Genomic DNA, 21,531 nt, shown 5'->3' with positions numbered 1-21,531 from the left:
AGCGGTGCGTCTGACCAATCAGAGCAGCAGACAGCGACAACATGGCCTCGCTCTCAGCCAATCATCAGACGTCAGAGGCGGACACGTGACGTCTCCTGTCAGCTGTTCTTGTTGTGCTTGTTTTTTTCCCCCCGCGGGCTCTGGACCGACAGACGTTTCCGAAGAAAGCCCCGCTCTTCATCCACATCCAGCGGAGAAAACTCACCGCCCTCCTCCTCTTCCTCTCTTCCTCTCTTCCACATCAGCTGATCCTTTATTCTTCCACATTGGAGTCGCCCGCCGACATCGAGCGAAGAGGTGCAGCCGATCCCAGGCCTCCAGTCCAGGGCGGAGGGAGGGGAGGAGGTCGCTGGGTATCGGGATGGAGGTCGCAGAGGGAGCTGCAGAGGGAGCTGCCGGGCCGAGAGGAGCGGACGGGCCGGGGCTCAGTTTCGGCTGCGCCTCTTTCAACCAGGACTCCACGTAAGCTCACCGGCCTCCGTAGTCAGCCACACAGTCTCAGCCCTGCTTCATTATCAGCACACCTGGCTTTTAGCGCCAAAGTCTGTAATGTGACACACTCCCAACACAACAGTGTGTGAAACGACACCTTTACTTCCAGGTAACGGGACACTCTGATGACGTAGGCAGCATGTACAACACCTTTCTGTTCCTGTGGAGAAACTTATATCCCGGTAGACGTCGTAGTGACGTCACAGGAGTCACCTGGTTCTAACCCGGAGACTTCACAGTTGTATAGAGAGTCCATACATTCTGGAGTGAACATCCACACTAACCTCAGCAGTCGTTCTTGTATCCAGCGACCCTGGCGTGACGGAAGTTAGCTCAGAATTTCAGACGTATTTATGTTTTTTAACTTTATTTAGACATAAATATTTTCTCTGGAGCGTCAGAAACAACGTCAGGGCCACAGCTCTGGCTAACGTTGGCCTATCTGGGTGATTGACAGCTCGTTTTAATCCTCTAAACCAGTGGTTCCCAACCTTTTTGCTTGTGACCAGGACAAACCAGGCCCCCCTGCCCCCCCCCCCGGACCCGAACCCGTCGCACACAAAAAGAATAAAGTAAAAAAAAGTCAAAGGTTCATATGCAAAAATAACAAAGTATAGATAAAACTGTGCTTCCATCTAATCAAAACCAAGGTATTGTCTTGTTTTCTTTTTTTGATACTGCTCTTTCACAACAGGAACATGATCAGCTGTTGTTGATAAATAGCTTTTTAAAGTGAAAGGTTGAAATTATAGTTTTTTATTTGGCTAATACGGACTTCTAATTATCCAGTAGAGCGTTTGATTAGGATGCACAAATATAATTATATTAACCTCACAAACTCAGAGCAGTCAAAGCTCTGCACCCCCCCATGTGATCTCTGGCGCCCCCCTCAGGGGGGCTTGGACCCCAGGTTGGGAACCATGACTCTAAACCAATAGAATCAGGCTCCGTCTCCTCCCTCCCTTAGCGCGTCAGGACACAAATACGAATGACGCAGTTTGACGGACATTCGCCCTTCTTCAATCAGAACTAGCTAATGTCGCTCTGGAATGACCAATCAGACCAGGAACAGGCCCCAAAGCATGCTGGGAAGTGTAGTTCTTCATTAGAAGCATTTTTCCCATTGAAAACAGCGTGTTTTGGTGAACAGCAAAGGTAAGACAACATGTCTGGTTGTATTTCTTCAAAGTGAGTTGTTGTTTTGGTCGTAGAGTGATAGAAATGCTACCGTCTTTTTTACATAATTACACGGATTCTCCGGTGCAGCTTTTCAATGTTTACACTGTTACTGTGTTTTCGGCTCGTGCTGGTTCCATCAGTTTAATCTGTGTTTGGTGAACATAAGAATGGTTTTAAGAGCTTTAGCAAAGTCACACAGAGTGAGTCTGCCTCCGGTACCGGGGGCGTCAGGGAAGAAGAGGCTAGCTGCTAAGAGAACACGCAGCAGCGGGTAGCTAGCACTTACTGACAGCTCAAGCTGGTTTTTCCATTTGTGTATTATATTTATAACTTCCTTTGATATGTTTCTTCAGATTCAAAGGTGAATTTTTGAAGGTCATTATTTCACAGTCTTTCAGGAGGCAGCGTCAGCATTTCATTCCATATGAACGGTCTTTTACGCCCACTAATGAAAACATAGCGAGTAGAGCGGTGGAAACGCGCTATATATAGACTCTATGGAGCCGGGGGGTGGTCTCCTTCCTCAACACCACGATCATTAGAAGAAGCTGAAGGTGTTGAAGGTGTTGAAGGTGGCGTTTCTGGTTCAGGTAAATGAAGCGTTCTCCACGCAGGCAGCAGCAGAGTGAAAGGCTCAACGATGAGCTAGCTTCATCACATCTACAGCTCTGGCAGTGATCGTGTGGCTTTGGAATGATTCGTAACAACGCAGTAAAAGTATCAAACGTATCGAAAATATGTAGTGAAGTACAAGAGGAAGTAAAAAATACTCCAGTAAAGTACAGATACAGCATTTTAGTACTTAAGTGCAGTAGTGAAGTAGTTAATAATAATAATAATAATAGATTTTATTTGTATTGCACTTTACATTTGAAAAACAAACCTCAAAGTGCTACATTTTTAAAAACAAGATAATAAAAGAAATAAAAGAAATAAATTAGCTGTATGCTTTCCTAAAAAGGTAGGTTTTTAGTTCTACTTTGTTACTATACATCTCTGGTTATGACAAACGTTGTTGTCAATGTTCATCACAGGAAACATTTTTGTAAATTTCAGATTAAAACCATGGTTCTCAAACTGGGGTACCACCAGTGTTACGCGAGCGTCCTCTGTATGAAGTATATGTGAGGAACAGGAGGATGATAAGAAAACAAATGATCTTATCAGGAATAAATAAATCTGTGTAAGTCTGTCGCTTTACACCACTGTATTTTAACGTTGGTGAGAATGGTGTTTAGGGCTGCAACGATTATTCTGTCCATTACTAAATCAGTGTTTTTTCAATAATTAAATAATCAGATTTCTCAGGGTCTTAAAATGTGAATATTTTCTGGTTTCTTTGCTCCATGTAACAAAGAAATCATTCAAACTAAATTGCTTTGACATTTCAGAACATCATCATTTCCAGGTTTGTTAAACACTGATAAACTTTTTTCTGAACATTTTATGGACCAAACAAGTAGTCAATTAATCGGGAAAATAACCATTATTTGCAGCCCTAATGGTGTGACTTAGAGAGTCCAATATCTTTTCAGCTAGTACTTGGTATAACACGTTTGCACTGGTTTAAAGGCCTCTCCATAATTCCATGTTCTGTGTTTGCTCTTGAATGATGTTCCATTCATACTAAAATGAGGTCCGCACTAGTGTGTGTGTGTGTGTGTGTGTGTGCACACACTCCATTCTAATGTATAGTCGTGAAGCATACTCATGCATGCAGTCTGTGTTTAGCATAGACATATGCAGAGTCATGAATCAGCTGTTACTCATAAAGACTCTTTAAAGCTAATAAAGAAGACAGTAGCTTGCAGCCCCTCGCTCACACAGAAGAAACACAACAGTATAAATAAGTTGTGACAAGCGTTTAATTTGTAGCAGAAACAATGAGTTGGTTATCAATTCAATTGTTAGTAGACTAGATTCTCTCCAAACTGTTAATGGAGCATTAGTGAAGCACCTCTGGACGTTATCAGTGTTTTTCAAGCTTGAGGCCCTAAAGGTCAGTTCATGTTGGACAAAATCTACGTCTGGAAATGTTTCCCGTTTGCCGGAATAACCCTTTAATCGCGGTTGTTACAGCAACGTAGCTGATGCAAGAGGGATTGTGTTTTCAGACAGCAGGATAATGCTGACTCATGATTGTTCCTCATGAGTCAGCATTATCCTGCATGTAATTATCACCTGCTGCCTCTATTTAAATGTTTTATTTTCTCTCTCCCAAAACAGCAGTCGACTCAGTCTTGTAGAGAAAGTGGTGAATAGGTTGCTGGTGTCACACTCTCACGCTGTACAGTAGGAAAACAGAAACACAGTATTTATTGCGTGGTTCCCTCCTGTTAACACACAGGGTGAGACCGGACAGGAATGTGCAGAGGTGCTCATTAACAACAGGAGAACAAACAGGTCAGCGTTCATCAGTTTGAGGTGTTGAAAGAGAGTTGGTTGGCCTGTTTGACAACATATAAAATGGCCCGTGATGATACGTGGTTGTTATTGTCATAAATGTTCAGCTCATGCTGGATTAACTCAGACTAGTGGTATCTGTTGGACAGACTGTCAGACGCTTGATATCCGACACTGCCATGAGGTCGTTTTATACGCGACACAAAATGGTTGTAACTGAATCACTGGAATCAGTTTGTTTAAAAAGATTCGCTCACAGAATCGTTCAGTTCTGTTCCCTGGCTCCCCGTGGTTCGGACCATAGGTACCAGGTACTGATGGAGAGACCGGGTAGACTTGAGTCGAGTAGTGCTACGACTTCATATTGAAAAGGGGCCATAAGTATTCAACCTATTTCTTGGCTAAACTTGCAGCATTTACCCACTCATTTTAGTGTGAAAGAGGCTTAAATTTGTGTTTGATTTCCATCAGAACTTGGAGCTGTGAGTGACATCATCTCTGACTTCACCGGGTTCCAGAGAGAAGTCACAAGAAAACATGGATGTCAATCCAGTCTTAGTAATAACGTGTTTTCTTTGTTCACACAAACATGTTTGTGGATAACAATGAAACACATTTACTGTGATAAATATGACAGAATCTATTACTACTAACTACGACCATTAACTACCATTACTATTACATACTCATTTTATAATCAAGGATTCACTTTGAATGTTTATTTCTTAAAAGTGAATATTTTCTGGTTTCTTTGCTTCACATGACAAATAAATCCTTTTATAGTTGTTGACGAAAGTTGCTGACATTTTATGGACCAAACGATTTCTCATTCAATCCAGATAATAATTGTCAGATTCAGTGATTTACTGGCAACCACACCCCCTGTTCCAGTCAAACAATCACCTGACCACACGGAGGTCATGTGATCACCTGCTGCATCTCCGTTACACCTGAAAAGCATATCTGATCCTTTCTTTGACACATATTACACCATTTCACCACTGGGTGGCGATGGTGTACAGCTGACATCAATGTCATGTCATGTTTCCCAAGTATTTACAGCCACAGATTGTTCCACTGTACTGATCCGTGTGTGTGTGTGTGTGCGTGCGTGCGTGCGTGCATGTGTGTGTTTGCGTGTGTGTGTGTGTGTGTGTGTGTGTGTGTGTGTTACAGGTCACTGGCTGTGGGAACAAAGACTGGCTACAAGCTGTTTTCTCTGACCATGGTGGAAAAACTGGACTGCGTCCATGAGAGCGGTGAGTGGATCAGTGACCCTGACACTGTGGGTTCTTCTGTCCTGAATTGACAACAAATTCCAGTCAAAATATCATCAAACAGATTTGTCCTTGATCATGAGTCAGTCATAAAACAGCTGGTACCGGTCCACTGAGATTACTCATAGACTTGAACAGGAAGCAGTGGGTGAGGAAGGAAACTGTGTGTGCATGTAAACATGAAGTCTCCACATCACAGCGCTCACTGTCTTATGTCTGTTAGAGAAGAAGAATAACAGAGTTTCCTCACAATGAGTGTGTGTGTGTGTGTGTGTTTATTTAAACCTGAGATTATTACTGAAAGAAAGAGAGAAAGAAAGAAACTGTTACTTTTCCCAAAGATCACATTAAATGAATATTACGTGACACATTCATTTTCTACCGCGTCGTCCTCCACATGAGTGTCACAGAGGCACTGGAGCCAACTCCAGCTCCGCCCAGGCTTTAGGGACGTATGCTGTTTCCATGATGGTTTGGTACAGAGCGGTGGGTGGGGCTTGCCTGATGACCGTGTAGTGTGATGTCATACAACATAGACAACAATGGAGGACGTCCAGCAGTTATTTGTGTGACCGTTCCAAACTCTACCTTACTGTACCAAACTGAATTGTGTTACCTTTCATTCGTGTCGTCGTGTCATCCGAGCAGAGTCTCCAGATGTTTACATCGTGGAGCGTCTCTTCTCCAGCAGTCTGGTCGTCGTGGTGAGCACCGCCGCGCCGCAGCGCATGAACATCTACCACTTCAAGAAGGGGACAGAGATCTGCAACTACAGCTACCCCAACGACATCCTCGCTGTCAAGCTCAACAGACAGGTGAGCAACCGCCTCACACACACACACACACACACACACACACACACACACACACACGCTCACACACACACACACACACACACACACACACGACCTTTGGAAAATCATCAGGTGTTGAGCCGCTCGTGCATCAGTCACACAAACCTGACTTTTATTCCCCAGCTGCTGACGTAGTGATACCAACACTGATACATGTCGGTACTGTCACTGAACGCAGCGCAGCAGTGGACAGCTGAGAGGACGCGTAGTCCTTACCTCACCTCCAGAGACCAGGTTCAATGAACTCCACTTTAGAATCCTTTACAACAGACTCGGGGACTAATGTGTCCCTTGTTACTACTGCTTGACTGACGTTGTCTCTGGAATTATTCAGCACATACGTACACATGTTGTCGGGACGACAGTGTCTCAGTGGTAGAGTGAGGGCTGGGAGTTCAGTTCCAAAACCTTGATTATGTTTATATTATGTTCCAAACATGTTAGAGTCAGAGACGTGACCGGCTGCTTCAAACCGACGAGGACATGTGACGTCAAAGGACGTGAGGTTGTCACTATTTTCCATGTGTGTCATACAGAGTTGATGATCACCGCGGTAACACTTGAGTCATGAGTGTAAACAGGATGATTGTGTGAGTTTATGTTGGAAAGCTTCGGGATATTACCTCAAAAATATTTGGATTCCCACCGCGATGATTTGTTATTCCTCTTACTAAGCAGACTGTGTGTGGTGTCTCCTCTGCCTCATCACTTATCAATGATGTATTATTAGTCAATAAGAATAAAAAATGTGTCTTTATCCAGCTGTAGTTGAACAACTCTCTTGATTTTTCTTAGTGCTTCTGCGATGTTCGCTGTAAAAACTAAACTAATCTAAGTTTAAGTTCTCTGCATGTCTGTTACAGTGGTAAATGAGTGATTAAAAGTGAGTGAGAGGGTTATTATTGCACATTAAAATGAATAATTGCAAACGTGCAAATACATGCACTGAGCGCAGAATATATTTTTGTTTGCTCAAATGAAATGATGTTTTGCTCGCGTATAATTTCACTTCAAAATCAAATTTCTGTGCTCACAAAATAGATTTGGCTGTGCTCAAAATCTCACGTTGTTCTTTCATGAATGTTATTATTATTGTTGTTATTATTGATAATAATAATAATAATAATAGTAAATATTAATTCAATAGACTCGTCATCTCGTCTGTCTGTGTCGTGTATCAATGTCATGGCAGTTCAGCGACGCTGTGCTATGACGAACACGCCCACTTGGAGGAGGTTCTGTGAAGTCTTGGAAAAAGACGTGCCTGTAGAGTAGAGCCGAGCTGAGCCGAGCTAGAACTGTACAGTGGAAAAGTGCCAATAGATGCACTGTATGAATGTGTGAGTGAATGAGTGAATGACAGAAACTGTACTGCTTTGAGTCATTAGGCTTTGACAGGAGACACGTCCACGTACTTTTGTATCAAACCTTGTCCCATTTGATCGGATCACTCAGGACAGAACCAGGTCTGAAAGGGGTCTCGAGCGAGTCTGTCTGTTTGAGCTGAACAAACGTATTCTTTATTATTTATCTATATTTAGTGATTAAACCTTTACTGCATGTTTGCCTTTACAAACGTTACAGTGTCTTGATACGTGCGCTGCTGTGTCTTGCAGAGACTGGTGGTGTGCCTTGAAGAGTCCATTTATATCCACAACATCAAAGACATGAAGCTGCTCAAGACTCTGCTTAACACTCCGTCCAACCCCTCAGGTAAGAAGTGAACCGTCTCGTCCTGTGGGACCACGTCTGAGAGGACACATGCAGCTCAGTGGAAGCTGTTTCGTCTGTCCTATGTCGGCTTTATCCTCACTGTTGTAAAAACACAAGCCGTGGAGACACGTCCATGATGATGGAAGAGCAGCGTGTGTGTGTGTGGATGATAGATAATAGACGGATGGATGGATGGATGGTTGGATGATGGATGGATGGCATGTATTCTTGGTGCTTGAGTGGTTGAAATGACTTGTCCTCCTGCAGGTCTCTGTGCTCTGTCCATCAATCATTCCAACTCCTACCTGGCCTACCCTGGAAGTGTCACCATTGGAGAGATCGTCGTGTATGACGCCAACAATTTGGTAAGTGATGACAGAACACGTCAGTGAGTCGTCTGCTGTCATTGAAGGTGGCTGATACAGTACGTTCTGTGTTGTTTACAGTAGATAAAGGTGTAGTTCAGGGTTGTATGAGGTACTGACTGTGTGCAACAGCTGCCAGTGGAGACAGAAGGAAAGATGAAGTAAAAATCTACTGTTACTTCTTAACCGTTAGCCAATGATATGGGCTATTGGCTGTCACTAAGCAACGTGACCATGCTCACGCACAGAGCTCTAATTCTTTTCATTGGATAATGTGACTCAGATAGGTGCAGTTCATTTTACAGATGCAGTTTTACTTATTTATTTTTTTGATGGTTATCCCCCGGTGGGTTAGCACCGGAGCTCCCACGGGATCGGCGCCTATGGTGCTGCCCACTGCTCCTGTGTCCGGGGTAAAATGGGGGATTGGATGTCTTGCTGAATTTAAACAGGTCAGATGAATAGATCAACAAAGAAGGCAGAGAGAGTGGGAGAGTGGAAATATGAATAGATCAGTGATGAAGAAGGGGAAAGTGGAACGAGTTGTAAAAGAGTGTTTACAGAAGTTTAGATAACCTCATCACCTGATGACTTCCACATATGCAAAGACCACCGTGGTCTCCTGATGCTCTTGGGAAAGGCAGGGGTGAGCGATTGTTGTGGTGCATTCCATCTGAAGAAAAAGGAAACAGAACTGTAATCTGCATGTATTTGAACTGTGGGAAGAACAGTCAGTCATCAGGGATCAGAACCTTTTCTGTTATCACCAACATTAACAGCTGCACTGGTGTAAATAGAGCGAGCAGTCAGCTGGTGACATCGTACCAGCCCATGAAGAAGAATGCAACACAGTTAACAATGGAGCTCATCCAGCCTTTGGTATGATTTCCTTTCAGCGTGTGTTCTGTTCATCACAGAAGACGAGCTTTGCTAAAGCTGCACAAAAGTGACGATTCTACTGTCAAGTTTGCTATTGTGTGTTACAGTAGAGACTGGAAATAAACTGGTGTAGAGGGGCGCCACCTGAACTTTATGACACCATTAAAATGACCAAGTACACAACGTTACAGCACTATTAATTATGGGATAAAATGACATGTGATAAGGTGGAAACAATGTAACCAGTCAGAGAAGGAGTTTGTAAATCCTCCACTTAAAGCTTTTTAAAAAAGGGAAAGTAGATCCGATTAGAACTGTTAAACGGAATGATAAAAACAAAGGTCAGGTGATAAACAGGGATGCTCCATGAACAGCCAGAGTAAGATCAACATTTCTCTCAAGTCCACCACGACTGCAGTGTGTCTAGTTGCACAATTGCTGACTTCTCAAATGACTTCTCAAATTCTTCTCAAATGTAACAATGGAAGAATAAACACTTGTTCTTCTGCGTAGTGTAAGAAAGTATGTATCAGGTGACATTGATGTCATCAGCAGGTCAACATGGATGTTAGTGTTGTAAGGCTGAGACCTAACGTCTGCTGGGAGAATGGTAACTGGTACAAAGCCTTGAATAATAAAAGAATGCGGCACAAGCTGAGTTTTAAGTTTGAATTTCGAGCTGCTGCAGAGTCCGGCCCTCGGACATCAGCATGGGGGACTGTTGTGGACAAAAGTCACTGCAGTCAGCAGAATTTGTTTTGACCATTGGTACTAATGAGAGATCACAGTACATTGAACTGTGAGTAAAAGATAAGTGATCCGAGTAGAAGCAGTTTCTCATGACTTCTTCCAGCATCATCGTGCTCTAAACCTGTTTGGAGACAAATGCTCAGAGAACTGAAGCCAAATACCTCTGGTTACCTACAGTACATAATCTTACTATGGCCCCTCAATCATATACATTCATCCCTGATATCTCATTATTATTATTATTATTATTATTATTATTATAATTACCATTATTATCATTATCATCATCATTGTTATTATTATCATCATCATTGTTATTATTATAATTGTTATTATTATTATTATTATTATTATTATTATTATTAGTAGTAGTATTATATCATAATAATGATAATAATAATTATTATTATCATTATTATTAGTAGTCTTATTATCATTATCATTATTATTATTGTTGTTATTATTATCATTATCATCATCATTATTATTAGCCAGGAGCACATTCATCTATTGTTAGGTCTTAACTGGGAGAATCTATGAGATTCCTTCAATAATCTTTTTTCTTATGTGCGACCTTTGTACTGCTACTGAGTTGTTTGTGTGTATCGGGGTAAATGTTAAACGGTCAGTGTTATATTATTATAGAATATATAGTGCTGTTCTAGTCTTGATGACCATTCAAAGCAGCGTTACACTACAGTTCTGCATTCACCACACATTCACACACACTTTCATACAACACATCTATGTGTCACTCATCGTTCATATCCATTCACAACGTGGGGTTAAGTGTCTTGCCCAAGGACACGCCGTAAACAAGCATAGCGCTGGGAATCGAACCCTCAACTTACAACTCGCTCTACCACTGAGCTACCGTCACCGTCAGGGTGGCATGCGTGTGGGGCGGGGACCTCTTTCCAGTCTGTGGTTCATAATCTGTCACAGGTCATGAGTCAGAGGCTCCAGACAGGAGGAGGAAGCAGCACACTCACCCACTCACCCACTCACTCACCCACTCACTGTGAATTGTGCAGAGCTTTTCCTGTTGATGTCATGACATTAACTGTCCGACCTCCTCCATGCACATTGGTAATCAGTTCTAAAAGAAAAAGATAAATACAGATACATCCAAGACTGTATGATTCTGTTTCCTGTTCCTCATGGTGTCGTCACAACAGTTGATAGCATCTTCCTGGAGTGCTGGACTCTCCTGCTGCTGGACCGCGGTCAGGAAGTACAGGGGACGTGGTTTCTCCAGGGACTTTGATCTAATAATAGCCAAACTTTTTACTGGCAGATTATGAACACACTGGCTTCATCTGGAGGATGTTTTGGCCTTTAATTATTCCAACTGGCACTGAACATCACACATGAATGCCTCACTGTGTGTGGTAGCCAGTTTCTCATGCTCCACACTAACTCAATGACAAACACACAACATAGCAGCACTATTACACCGTCGGACTGTGACTGTGAATATAACCACCTGAGTCTGACTTAAGCACTCAACGTCAGATAATCAGACACTAAATACCACCGGTCAGTCAGAACAGAAGAAGCCTCTTGGATGAATGAACATCTTCAGCTAAGTGACCATGACCTGAAGAACTGAGAACTGTGTGTGACGTCAGTGTTGGAGAAGTGCAAAATTAAGAGAAATATCTATTGAATGTGAAACAGTACTACTTTTATAGATTTGGTTTGTTCTGATCTGCAGTTGAAAATGATTTTCTACATGAAACTAATAATTGTATTGCATCAAATTGTCAAACGTATCCTTAGTGAATTGAGATGAACACCCTTTATGAGCTTATTATTATTTAGCTCTATTAACAGCTTCTAAGATGCAGGGTGCAGATCAGCAAATAGAAACATCTCAGTGTGGATGTTGTAGTTTCACTTGAACATTATCAGGAGATTAGACAAAGGTACAGTAGCGGCTAGGACAACCTCCCTGTCTCTCGTCTGTGGACAGCACCAAGGAATGAAATATGTCAGGCCTCGACATGAACACGTCTACAGAGACTTGACTGTGTGAAGTAAACATGACAATAACGTGGAATAGTCTCCTGTCTCAACCTCTGTGTCTTTTCAGAACACAGTGACAATGATTCCAGCTCATGACAGTCCTGTGGCAGCTCTCACCTTCAACGCCTCGGCCACCAAACTCGCCAGCGCCTCAGAGAGGGTAAGTCCAGGCTTGGACTAAAGCTCCATTTCTCTGAGCGATGGGTTGTTCATGTGTCAGTATCAGTGGATCTCCTCACACAAATGTCCTTGTTACCGTTTATTTAGTCTCCTTTGACAAAACAAGAGTGTGCCACTGGACAACCGGTCACGCAGTGTTAAGAGTCTGTGTGTGCAGTCACTGCAGGTGCAGGTGCAGGTGTATCAGGCCTGCGCACACCTCCGTACACATGAGTGTATATAGAGTCTGACCCAGGCTTTAGATTCACCACAGATCACTGGGTTCTCTCCAGCTGAGCTCCATAGCTCCAGTTAATCTAATCTAAATTGACCGTAGGTGAGTGTCTCTGTATGTTGCCAACCTGTCCGGGGTGAACACCACCTTTCATCCATCAGCTGGGATTAGCTCCAGCCCACCGCGACGCTCAATAGGAGGATAAAGCAGGAGACACTTTGGTGACATAATGATATTCATGGTCGTCAGAGAATGAATCCTTGTGATTGTGACGACCTCCTGACCTCCTGACCTCCTGACCTGAGGATGGAGGAGTAGGCTACATCTGAAGCTCTTGTAAACCAAAGTCCAACTGTCTCCACAGGGCACCGTCATCCGAGTCTTCTCCATTCCTGAGGGCACGCGTCTCTTTGAGTTCCGCCGAGGCATGAAGAGGTCAGACTTGACCTTGTGTGTGTGTGTGTGTGTTTGATCTTCATCTATATGGGCGCTGTGGGAAATGGAGCAGATGTGGGTGCAGAAGCTTTGTGCTTTCTCTGCTTTATATCTGACTTATCCGTCTGTAGGTACGTCAGTATACGATCACTATCCTTCAGCCCCGATGGTCAGTTCCTCTGTGCTTCCAGCAACACGGAGACAGTACACATATTTAAACTGGAACAACAGGCACCAAGGTACACATACAAACACACACTGCAACATGTTTAACACGTTTTACACGTTTTACACGTTATAGAAAACACTGCAGCTGTAGCATGAACTTGTTACCCTGTGGACATGTACTGTACAGTGGAGCAGAGGAGGCTGCCACCTGGACAGCCTATGTGGGGAAGGTGTTTTCCGCAGCCAGTAGCTACCTCCCTGCTCAGGTGTCTGGCATGATGAGCCAGGACCGGGCCTTTGCCACAGTCCACCTCCTCTCGTCAGACCAGAGGAACGTGTGCACCTTGGCTATGTGAGTATCTCTGTGCTCTTTACAAATCTACACTATATCCACTCTATATCCACACTATATCCCCTCTACATCCACTCTATATCCACACTATATCCACTCTATATCCACATATCCACTCTATACCACACTATATCCACACTATATCCACACTATATCTACTCTATATCCACACCATATTCACTATATCCACTCTATATCCACTCTATATCCACACTATAGCCACACTATATCCACTCTATATCCACACTATATCCACTCTATATCCACACTATATCCACACTATATCCACACTATATCCACTCTATATCCACACTATATCCTACATCTACATCCACTCTACATCCACTCTACATCCACACTATATCCACACTATATCCACACTATAGCCACACTATATCCACTCTATATCCACACTATATCCACTCTAGCCACACTATATCCACTCTATATCCACTATATCCACTCTATATCCACACTATATCCACTCTATATCCACACTATATCCACACTATATCCACTCTACATCCACTCTACATCCACACTATATCCACACTATATCAACACTATAGCCACACTATATCCACTCTATATCCTATATCATCCACACTATATCACACTATATCCACTATATCCACACTATATCCTACATCCACACTATATCCACACCACACACTATATCCACACTATATCCACTCTATCCACACTATATCCACTCTACATCCACTCTATATCCACTCTATATCCACACTATACCCACACTATATCCACTCTATATCCACTCTATATCCACACTATATCCACACTATATCCACTCTATATCTACACTATATCCACACGCACCTCAAAAATTTGTGAATTTGGGTGATCCCAGCCAAACATGTCATCGGTTTGGTTTCAGAAGATTGGTCAGCTGGTTCATTGGTCTGATGGGTTGTCGGTCTATCCGATTTTGATGTAAGTCCGCTGGTCACGCCTCTTGAAAACGGGAGGTGACTACAGGTACTGAAATGTGGTCTGGCATTAGCACAGTTCTGGCTGTCCACGATGACTGTGCATGTGTCAAGTAGAATAATATGTACAATTGAATGGAAAATGGGATTACATGTTAGTGTGAATGGAACAGCAGCACAAATGCACAGGAAACACAGACAGTGTGGAGAGGACTTCTTCTGTTTTTGTCTCACCGTCTTAGACCTGGATCCTGTTCTCTGTGTGTGTCAGTCTACTCATTCTCCTCCTGTAGCAGCTACTAATTGTCAGGAGCTTGTATGGACTCTCACATCCACACATACATTTACATCACATGGACATTAGTGGACCTCTGTGAGCATTGAAAGTATGACCCAGGCTTAAAAGAGATTGGTTCTGATCATGGTTTTGGATTATGGATCAGGCTGTGTTTTTCTGTCCAAACCCAAGTCTGATGCGACTGATCTGAGTTACTCACAATAACATAAATGTTACTGGGTGAACCCTCCTCAGTCTGCCAGCACACAAACTCCTGGTGCCCTGGAGATTGGATTAATGTGATGATGATGAGATGATGACAGAGAGCTGACGTACATCCAACATGGCGACCACCGAAACTGTCTGTCACTTCAGCTGTTTCTAGAAAATGACGACAGGCACGTTTGTCGTCTGTCACTCTGCATACGTCAGAGGTGACCTCCCCCTTTTCAGACTCATATTTATGCACTCTGTCTTTAACCAGGCTACAGTATCTTTAAAAACCAGTAGAGTCATTCAGAATGATTCCAGCTGAGGGCGTACAGTAGATGTGAGTTGACTGATGGATTCCTTCTTCTTCTTTCTGACATAAGAGGCTAATTCCTTCACACAGCTGTAATGGAAAGGTTATCTCATGTTTCAGGATCCAGAAGCTTCCTCGGCTGCTCGTGGCCACGGTCAGCGGCCAGCTGTTCATCTATGATGTGGATCCACTGGATGGAGGCGAGTGCGTGTTGGTCCACAAACACAGGTGAGCCTTTCACAGAGCTGGGATCCCATATGCTGTCCTTAAGTGTTCAGTTGATTTACCGCTTGTCTTCCTATGTCCTTCCTTCCTTCCTTGCGTCTGACTCTTCTCCTCTGAGGCTCTTTGGAGTTGATGATGACGACCAGGATGAAGGACCAGAGTGGGAGGGATCAGAAATCACAGGTCAAGCACAAACCTGTCCATCCTATGCTGCCACGGCTGCCTTACCAGCCTCTGGACCAGTCACTGCCACACTTACTGGTCAGTGATGTCGTCAAATGCTTACTGCAGACATGAATCCATCATAAAAGGTGTCATGAAAGCATCTGGTCTGAGGAGGTTCATCAGGGTCAGTCACATCCCAAAAAGCTCTGGCTGATCCATGTTCTCCACTTACTTCTGGCTTGGTTCAGTGTGTGGCATCTGTTTTTCTTTTATTCTCCGAAATGTTGAAGACATTTAAGAAAGAAAACTGCATTTCAAGTTCATCTGCATGTTTGCATCAGCTCACCACAGGGTTTCATTTTGACTCAAGAGAAATGTTTTCAGTTGAGATCAATTTCAGACATCAGTGAAACATGCTAAACCATTTCTGAAGTGTCTCCTCCAGCTTTAGGTGTGAAGGTGTGAAACGTCTCTTCTGTTCTCACGATGTGTCTCTGTGCTCTGTCTCTGCTCAGGTTATTCTGAGGATGGAGGAGCAAAGAAAGGCGAAGTCATTCCAGAACACGAGTTTGCTGCTGGCCCTGTGTGTCTGGACGACGAGAATGAGTTTCCTCCTGTGAGCATTCAGAAGTGCTAACTGTTAGCAACAGCTCGTTTGTCTACGACGGGTGTAACATAATTCAATAATTAAATAATGAAACCCCTCGTTCAAACTTAATAGACTGAGGCAGCGAGCTATCTGGCTGTTCAGCACAATTCATGAAAGATACAATATTAACGTTGGTCTTTGAAATAAAATATCACGTCAGATACTATAATAAATACACAATAGATATAAATTGTTGACAATTTGTCATGCGACAATGAAGTTACATTTACACTGCGAGCAAAGCGCGTGTTTGACTGTTCACAGCTTTCTGTACATGAATGCAGACCAAAGCCTGCTCAGACACCACAAACCTAAAATAATGCCAGATTCTACATATCTGCTTGTGGGGCTGATAGTGATCACGTTTAGAGAAGATCATTTTTAGGCTGCTGTCTATGACGATAACTGAATTGCTGATTTTTACTGCAATCGATTTTAAGGACCATTATATGGGATTTACAAAGATCTGTTGATATAAATGTGACACAGTATATTCGTGATGCAGGATATTTTTGCAGATTTGCCGATAACCGATACTGATACCGTTGTTCTATTATGTTTTTCCCTGCACGTAACTGCCGAGCTTATGTATTCTCCTCTGTAGTCAAAGTAACATAATATTTTTTATACTCGTGTCATACAAAAATAACAGCCACAATGTATAATGTTTATCATTTTTAAAAATGTTAAATTATCGTCCAAAACGAATAATTATCATGTTATGCTTTGAAAGAAAAATAGCTGCATTAGAAGTTGTTTTTGTAATGCGTCCTTCATGTTGAACAAAGAGGGACATGTTTTTATTTTAGCTGCTGGTCAATGAGGCGAGCGTGTTTTCTGCAACCTCACCACAAGATGTCAGTAAAACGTACACACTGGTTCTTAAATGGGGAGCGCTAAAGTGACAATAACAATGGCCTTTTAAGTCAACTGTTTTCAAATAATGTAATAATAATGAACAATAATAATAATAATACATTATATTTATAAGTGTTTAGAGCATAACATTCATTAAAGGGGTTAAAACCAAGATAGAATGTGTAAAACAAAAACATTTAAAACAGCAATGAGGAAAAGAGTTGGAAAATGTTACATTGTGTGAATGTTTCAAGTCTTCTTCTAAAACTGCTGTTGTTGTTGTTGTTGTTGTTTATTTAGAGCGCCACATTATCAGAGCCTGAGAGCAGCGAGGATTATCTGCAGCTGTTGAATATGTAAACACAGTGTCAGATTTTCAAAACAAGAGGCTAATCCTGCCTCATTCTACAGTTCTGTGCAAAAGTCTCAGGGCACCACCAGCTTTGTTGTATTTATTTAACTCTGCGATCGAACGATGTCACTGACAGTTGGTGTCATATCTACAACATGTGTATGTGAGAGTGTACAGGTCACACTAAACACTTGACACATGTTTGTTCTCTAAGAAACATACATACATACATGTTTCCTGTATCTTCTGGATGTGTTCCAATAAAGTTATGGAGAAACAAATCTCATGGTGGCCTTAGACTTTAGCACAGTACTGAACAGCAAGTGGAACGGTTCCGTTTTGTACAGTGCGTTTCTATAGAATAGAAAATGATGGAACTGTTTTTGGCACCCTTCCTTTGGGGTACCAGAGTAAAATGGTACGGTACAGTCAGGGTGGAGCTAGACCGACTCCACCCACGACAGTCAGCTGATTGGGTGACAGAAAACCGTCAATGTCTGTGTTGCGTTCACTGTCATTGTTTGTTATCGTCGCACCGGTACGACATCACTGTGACGTGAGGCACCGCCCACATCCCGCCCACCGAGTATGGGAACTGTTCTCAGTCGAGGAGCTTTACTGTTCCAAACCGTTCTTAACTGTGCCAATGTGAACCGTGCCATGACAGAATCCTTATCTCACTTTTACATAGACCCTGGAAACTGCGTGTGTGTGTGTGTGTGTGTTTGTGTGTCAAATCTGAACACATCCATCTTTGAAATTATAAAACCTGCAACGATCCATAAAATTGGTTAATCTCAAAATAAGTTTGTGTCGACCCTCCATGTTCCATTGTGTCCCACCTGACGATCCAGCACATTAACAGAAATAATAAGTGATAGCAGAGAGTTAACTAAGCCCATGTATTTAAGCCTAGAATTAAAGTCCAGCTTTTTTAAAAATACAAAGCAGGAAAAAAGAGCTCTGGACGTCGTCCTCCATTGTTGTCTGTCATTATGTGTTGTCCTCACACTGGTGCCATCAGGCCCCGCCCACACCCCACCTGACTGTTCTCAGCCTGACCCAGGGCTTTACCATTCCAAACCCAACTGAACCCAACCATAACGGAAACAGTTTGGTGCTGCAGCAGGACGATGCAGAGGATGCAACAGTTAGAGCTCAGATCTGGTTCTCACAATGCTAAAGCTAATGATCTAATAATCTTCCGTTATACTCATCAAAAGACAAAGGACAGTGTAAATGTGGCGTAACGCCCTCTGAGGACATGTTTTGACATTTTGAAAGGTCATTGGACTAAAGGCTTTTAAAGGCTTTGACTGTGTTGTTGTGCTGTCGTTTCCCTCCAGCTGCTGCTGCTGCTGCTGCTCCACAAACATTTGACCAAACTAACGGGTGTGTTCATGTGTTTTGGTAGATTAATTGGTGCCGTGACGGGACTGGAGTCGGCACCGGGAGGCGCTCATGAGTGGGTACAAGGACAGACAGACGGACAGACAGACATGTTGTTTTTGATCAGCATTAACGTTCTCGTACGTACATGGGAAGCAACACACCGGGACCACAGCTTGGTTCTCCTGTTACGTGATGACTGTGTTAAGGAGATGGTTCTGTTTTTTTTAAAGCGTAGATGTTGAGGTTGCGCTGAGACACAGACGCTCTGATCTGTCAGTGGGGACACAAGGAAATAACGCTTCTCAACTTCCAACTGCAAAGTTTTGATTCTTAAGGGTGACGACACTTGACCGCCACCTCGTCCAAGATAGAAACATCCAAAACTGTGTGTAATGCTCGAGGTTTTAGTCACTTAACAAAAGACTTGTATGTCTGTTTGAATGGATCTTCACTCTTTGCTCTTGTGGCTAAATCACTTTTCTGATTTGAAAATCAAGTTTGTAAGTTGCTAGCGATTTGATTTCACTCTGTAGAAACTTCTGGCCAACGACAGAATCTCCAGAAAAAAGGGAACCAATCACAAACAGGGTTTTATTTCCCCGGTGTAGAGACGTGGTCTTAGTGCAACAGAGGAGGAGCAGCTGCCTTTTGATTTGGCCGTTGCTTCCATTTTAAACAACTACTAGATCGTAGCCATCGCTGCTATTTAAGTAGTGATTTTGTCGCGGTCACCAAAGCGACGCGATGCCAGAGGATAAATGTGTCGGACGTCTTTGACGTTGATTCATTATGCTTTTCTGTGTTAAGTGACTCAGATCTGTTTTTCCTTGTGTCCTCACCGTCCCCCATCTTTTTTATTTTCAGCACTGGCTGGTTTTTGCTTGACGTGCACTAACTGACGTCCACCTGTTCTTTTACCGTCAAACAAGAACGGGACATATTGGTTTGACTGATCTTTAGTGATATTCACTGACCTCTTGCCACATTTGTGCATAATCACAGGACACAGAATAAAATAAACTATGTTTAAATATTTTTTTGGAAATTATAACGACGATCTAAATATATAAGGTGGCAATAAGCGTAACATGAGTCCAGTGTTTAGTTATTTTAATATGGACTAAATATTGAAAGAAATCGATGTTCGCTAACATCGCTAACATCTTCTAGTATCTTTTGTTGACTGAAACGTGTCATGATTTAGCGTTTAATGATTTAGTAACAGCGACATATGGATCAGGGGATCACTGGCAGTTCATGCGCTGTCAGTGCTGTCGGTGCCTCATACAGCCATGCTTCAAAAAAACATGGACAGGCTCCTTAAAGCTACACTTCTTCATTCATTATAGCACCAACTGTACCTGTAAACATCAGCTGTGAACTGGGAGGATACGTCACATTTTTAAAAGATAAAAATCAGGGAGTCATAAAGGAGTGCTTGATGAAAATATGAGGTGCATGCTGGAGCATTAAATGCAGTATAACCACAGTTTTAGTAGCTGTATTATTATGTTTTAATTATTTGCATTACTGTAGCAACATTTTATTTCTCTTGTCAATAATATTTTAGTTTACAAATGTTTTTTCTATTGTATTCTCTATTGTATTTTACTGTATTGACATGTATTGACTCCTGATGGTGTGTATGTACTGTATGTTTGTTTATCATTTGTAAAGGTGCAAAAAAGAATTTGCTAATTGCACAAAACCAAAAAAGTCAAAGAGATAATATGAATAAAATAATTCAAATGAATAATGACAAGTATAAAATAAACACAGTGGAGTAAGAATGAACCTATGCAAAGAATCAGTCTTGTTTTCTGAATTGATATATTGATCCAGATCAAATATTCAACATTACATATCTATACTGCCAAATATTTAAAGAAACGTATAATCCAGTTATAATCCAAATGACCACTTGGATTATACCACGAGCATTTCAACTTAAGTAATCAACATCCAAAACACGTACAATATATGACATGACTGCTCAGGTACACGAGGCGTGGCCATGTCACTGTAAACACAAACACTTCTCAACCAGCCCAACACTTTAACTGATGTATGTCACCCATACATCATTCTGATGGTTTACTGCAAGGACCTCCCAGGCCCAGGGGCCCAGGGGCTCCTGAAGCCCAAGCCTCTGCTCTACTATCCCAATATATATAAGTTATTCATCCGGATATTTTACACATAACGATGGTTATCATACATCTCAGATTATGTTGCACACGGATTGAATTGCACAAGATTATGCAATTCAGGACATAGAAACATTATAAGCTGCTGAGGGGACACAGAGGTAAGTGATCCTGGAGTAGAAGAGAGGAAGTATCAGACAGACAGACAGACAGACAGACAGACAGACAGACAGACAGACGATCCCTGACAGTTAAACAGGCTGAGGAATGAATGAGCACGTTTAAGAAACCAGATCATTTCTCTTGAATACAGGAATGTGTATTTGCTTTTTGGACACACTGCTTCAGGGTGATGAACTTTACCAGTGTGGCAAAGTCCTGATTTAGGTTAGTGTAACGTCATCTGAGGACAATAGATTTTATTTTTGGATTTTCTTGGATGTCAGAGGAAGGACAATAGCCAAGATGATCCGAGTGGATTCAATGTCAGTGTCTTTTATTTCACCAGACTGGAATGAAGTCTTTGAAAAACATGACGACCATGTTGGTTGTAAAGCATAGTTAATAATACTAACTATCACGGTTAACACCAGTAAAGGTAGTTAGCTGACCTTTCTGGGCCACACAGCACGTAGTGATAGCTCACCGGAGTTCAAGCGAGGGCCTGCATGTTCTCGCGGTATGTGCATGGTTCTCTCTGTGTT

General features: G+C 42.4%; 1 protein-coding gene across 1 annotated transcript; it reads left to right on the top strand.

The window, feature by feature from the left end:
* Positions 1–84: 84 nt before the first annotated feature.
* Positions 85–19,716, top strand: wipi1 (WD repeat domain, phosphoinositide interacting 1). Its single transcript, XM_044051281.1, has 13 exons — positions 85–462; positions 5,251–5,333; positions 6,000–6,166; positions 7,822–7,918; positions 8,186–8,283; positions 12,008–12,100; positions 12,699–12,769; positions 12,901–13,008; positions 13,125–13,289; positions 15,160–15,267; positions 15,383–15,525; positions 15,945–16,045; positions 18,703–19,716. The coding sequence occupies exons 1-13, from the start codon at positions 362–364 to the stop codon at positions 18,751–18,753; spliced, it is 1,386 nt and encodes a 461-aa protein (XP_043907216.1). The 5' UTR covers positions 85–361; the 3' UTR covers positions 18,754–19,716.
* The last annotated feature ends 1,815 nt before the right edge of the window (positions 19,717–21,531 follow it).

The sequence above is a fragment of the Solea senegalensis genome, linkage group LG19, assembly GCF_019176455.1.
Source record: "Solea senegalensis isolate Sse05_10M linkage group LG19, IFAPA_SoseM_1, whole genome shotgun sequence".
In the NCBI taxonomy this organism is placed as follows: domain Eukaryota; kingdom Metazoa; phylum Chordata; class Actinopteri; order Pleuronectiformes; family Soleidae; genus Solea; species Solea senegalensis.
Note: the sequence above shows the minus strand (reverse complement) of the source record. Positions and strands in the feature narration are given on the sequence as shown.

Excerpts from the sequence above, each read along its gene's own strand:
- wipi1 (XM_044051281.1), top strand. The coding sequence starts at position 362 with ATGGAGGTCGCAGAGGGAGCTGCAGAGGGAGCTGCCGGGCCGAGAGGA. Across the intron at positions 12,770-12,900 it reads TTCCGCCGAGGCATGAAGAG|GTACGTCAGTATACGATCAC; the intron begins GTCAGACTTGAC and ends ATCCGTCTGTAG. Across the intron at positions 13,290-15,159 it reads AACGTGTGCACCTTGGCTAT|GATCCAGAAGCTTCCTCGGC; the intron begins GTGAGTATCTCT and ends CTCATGTTTCAG.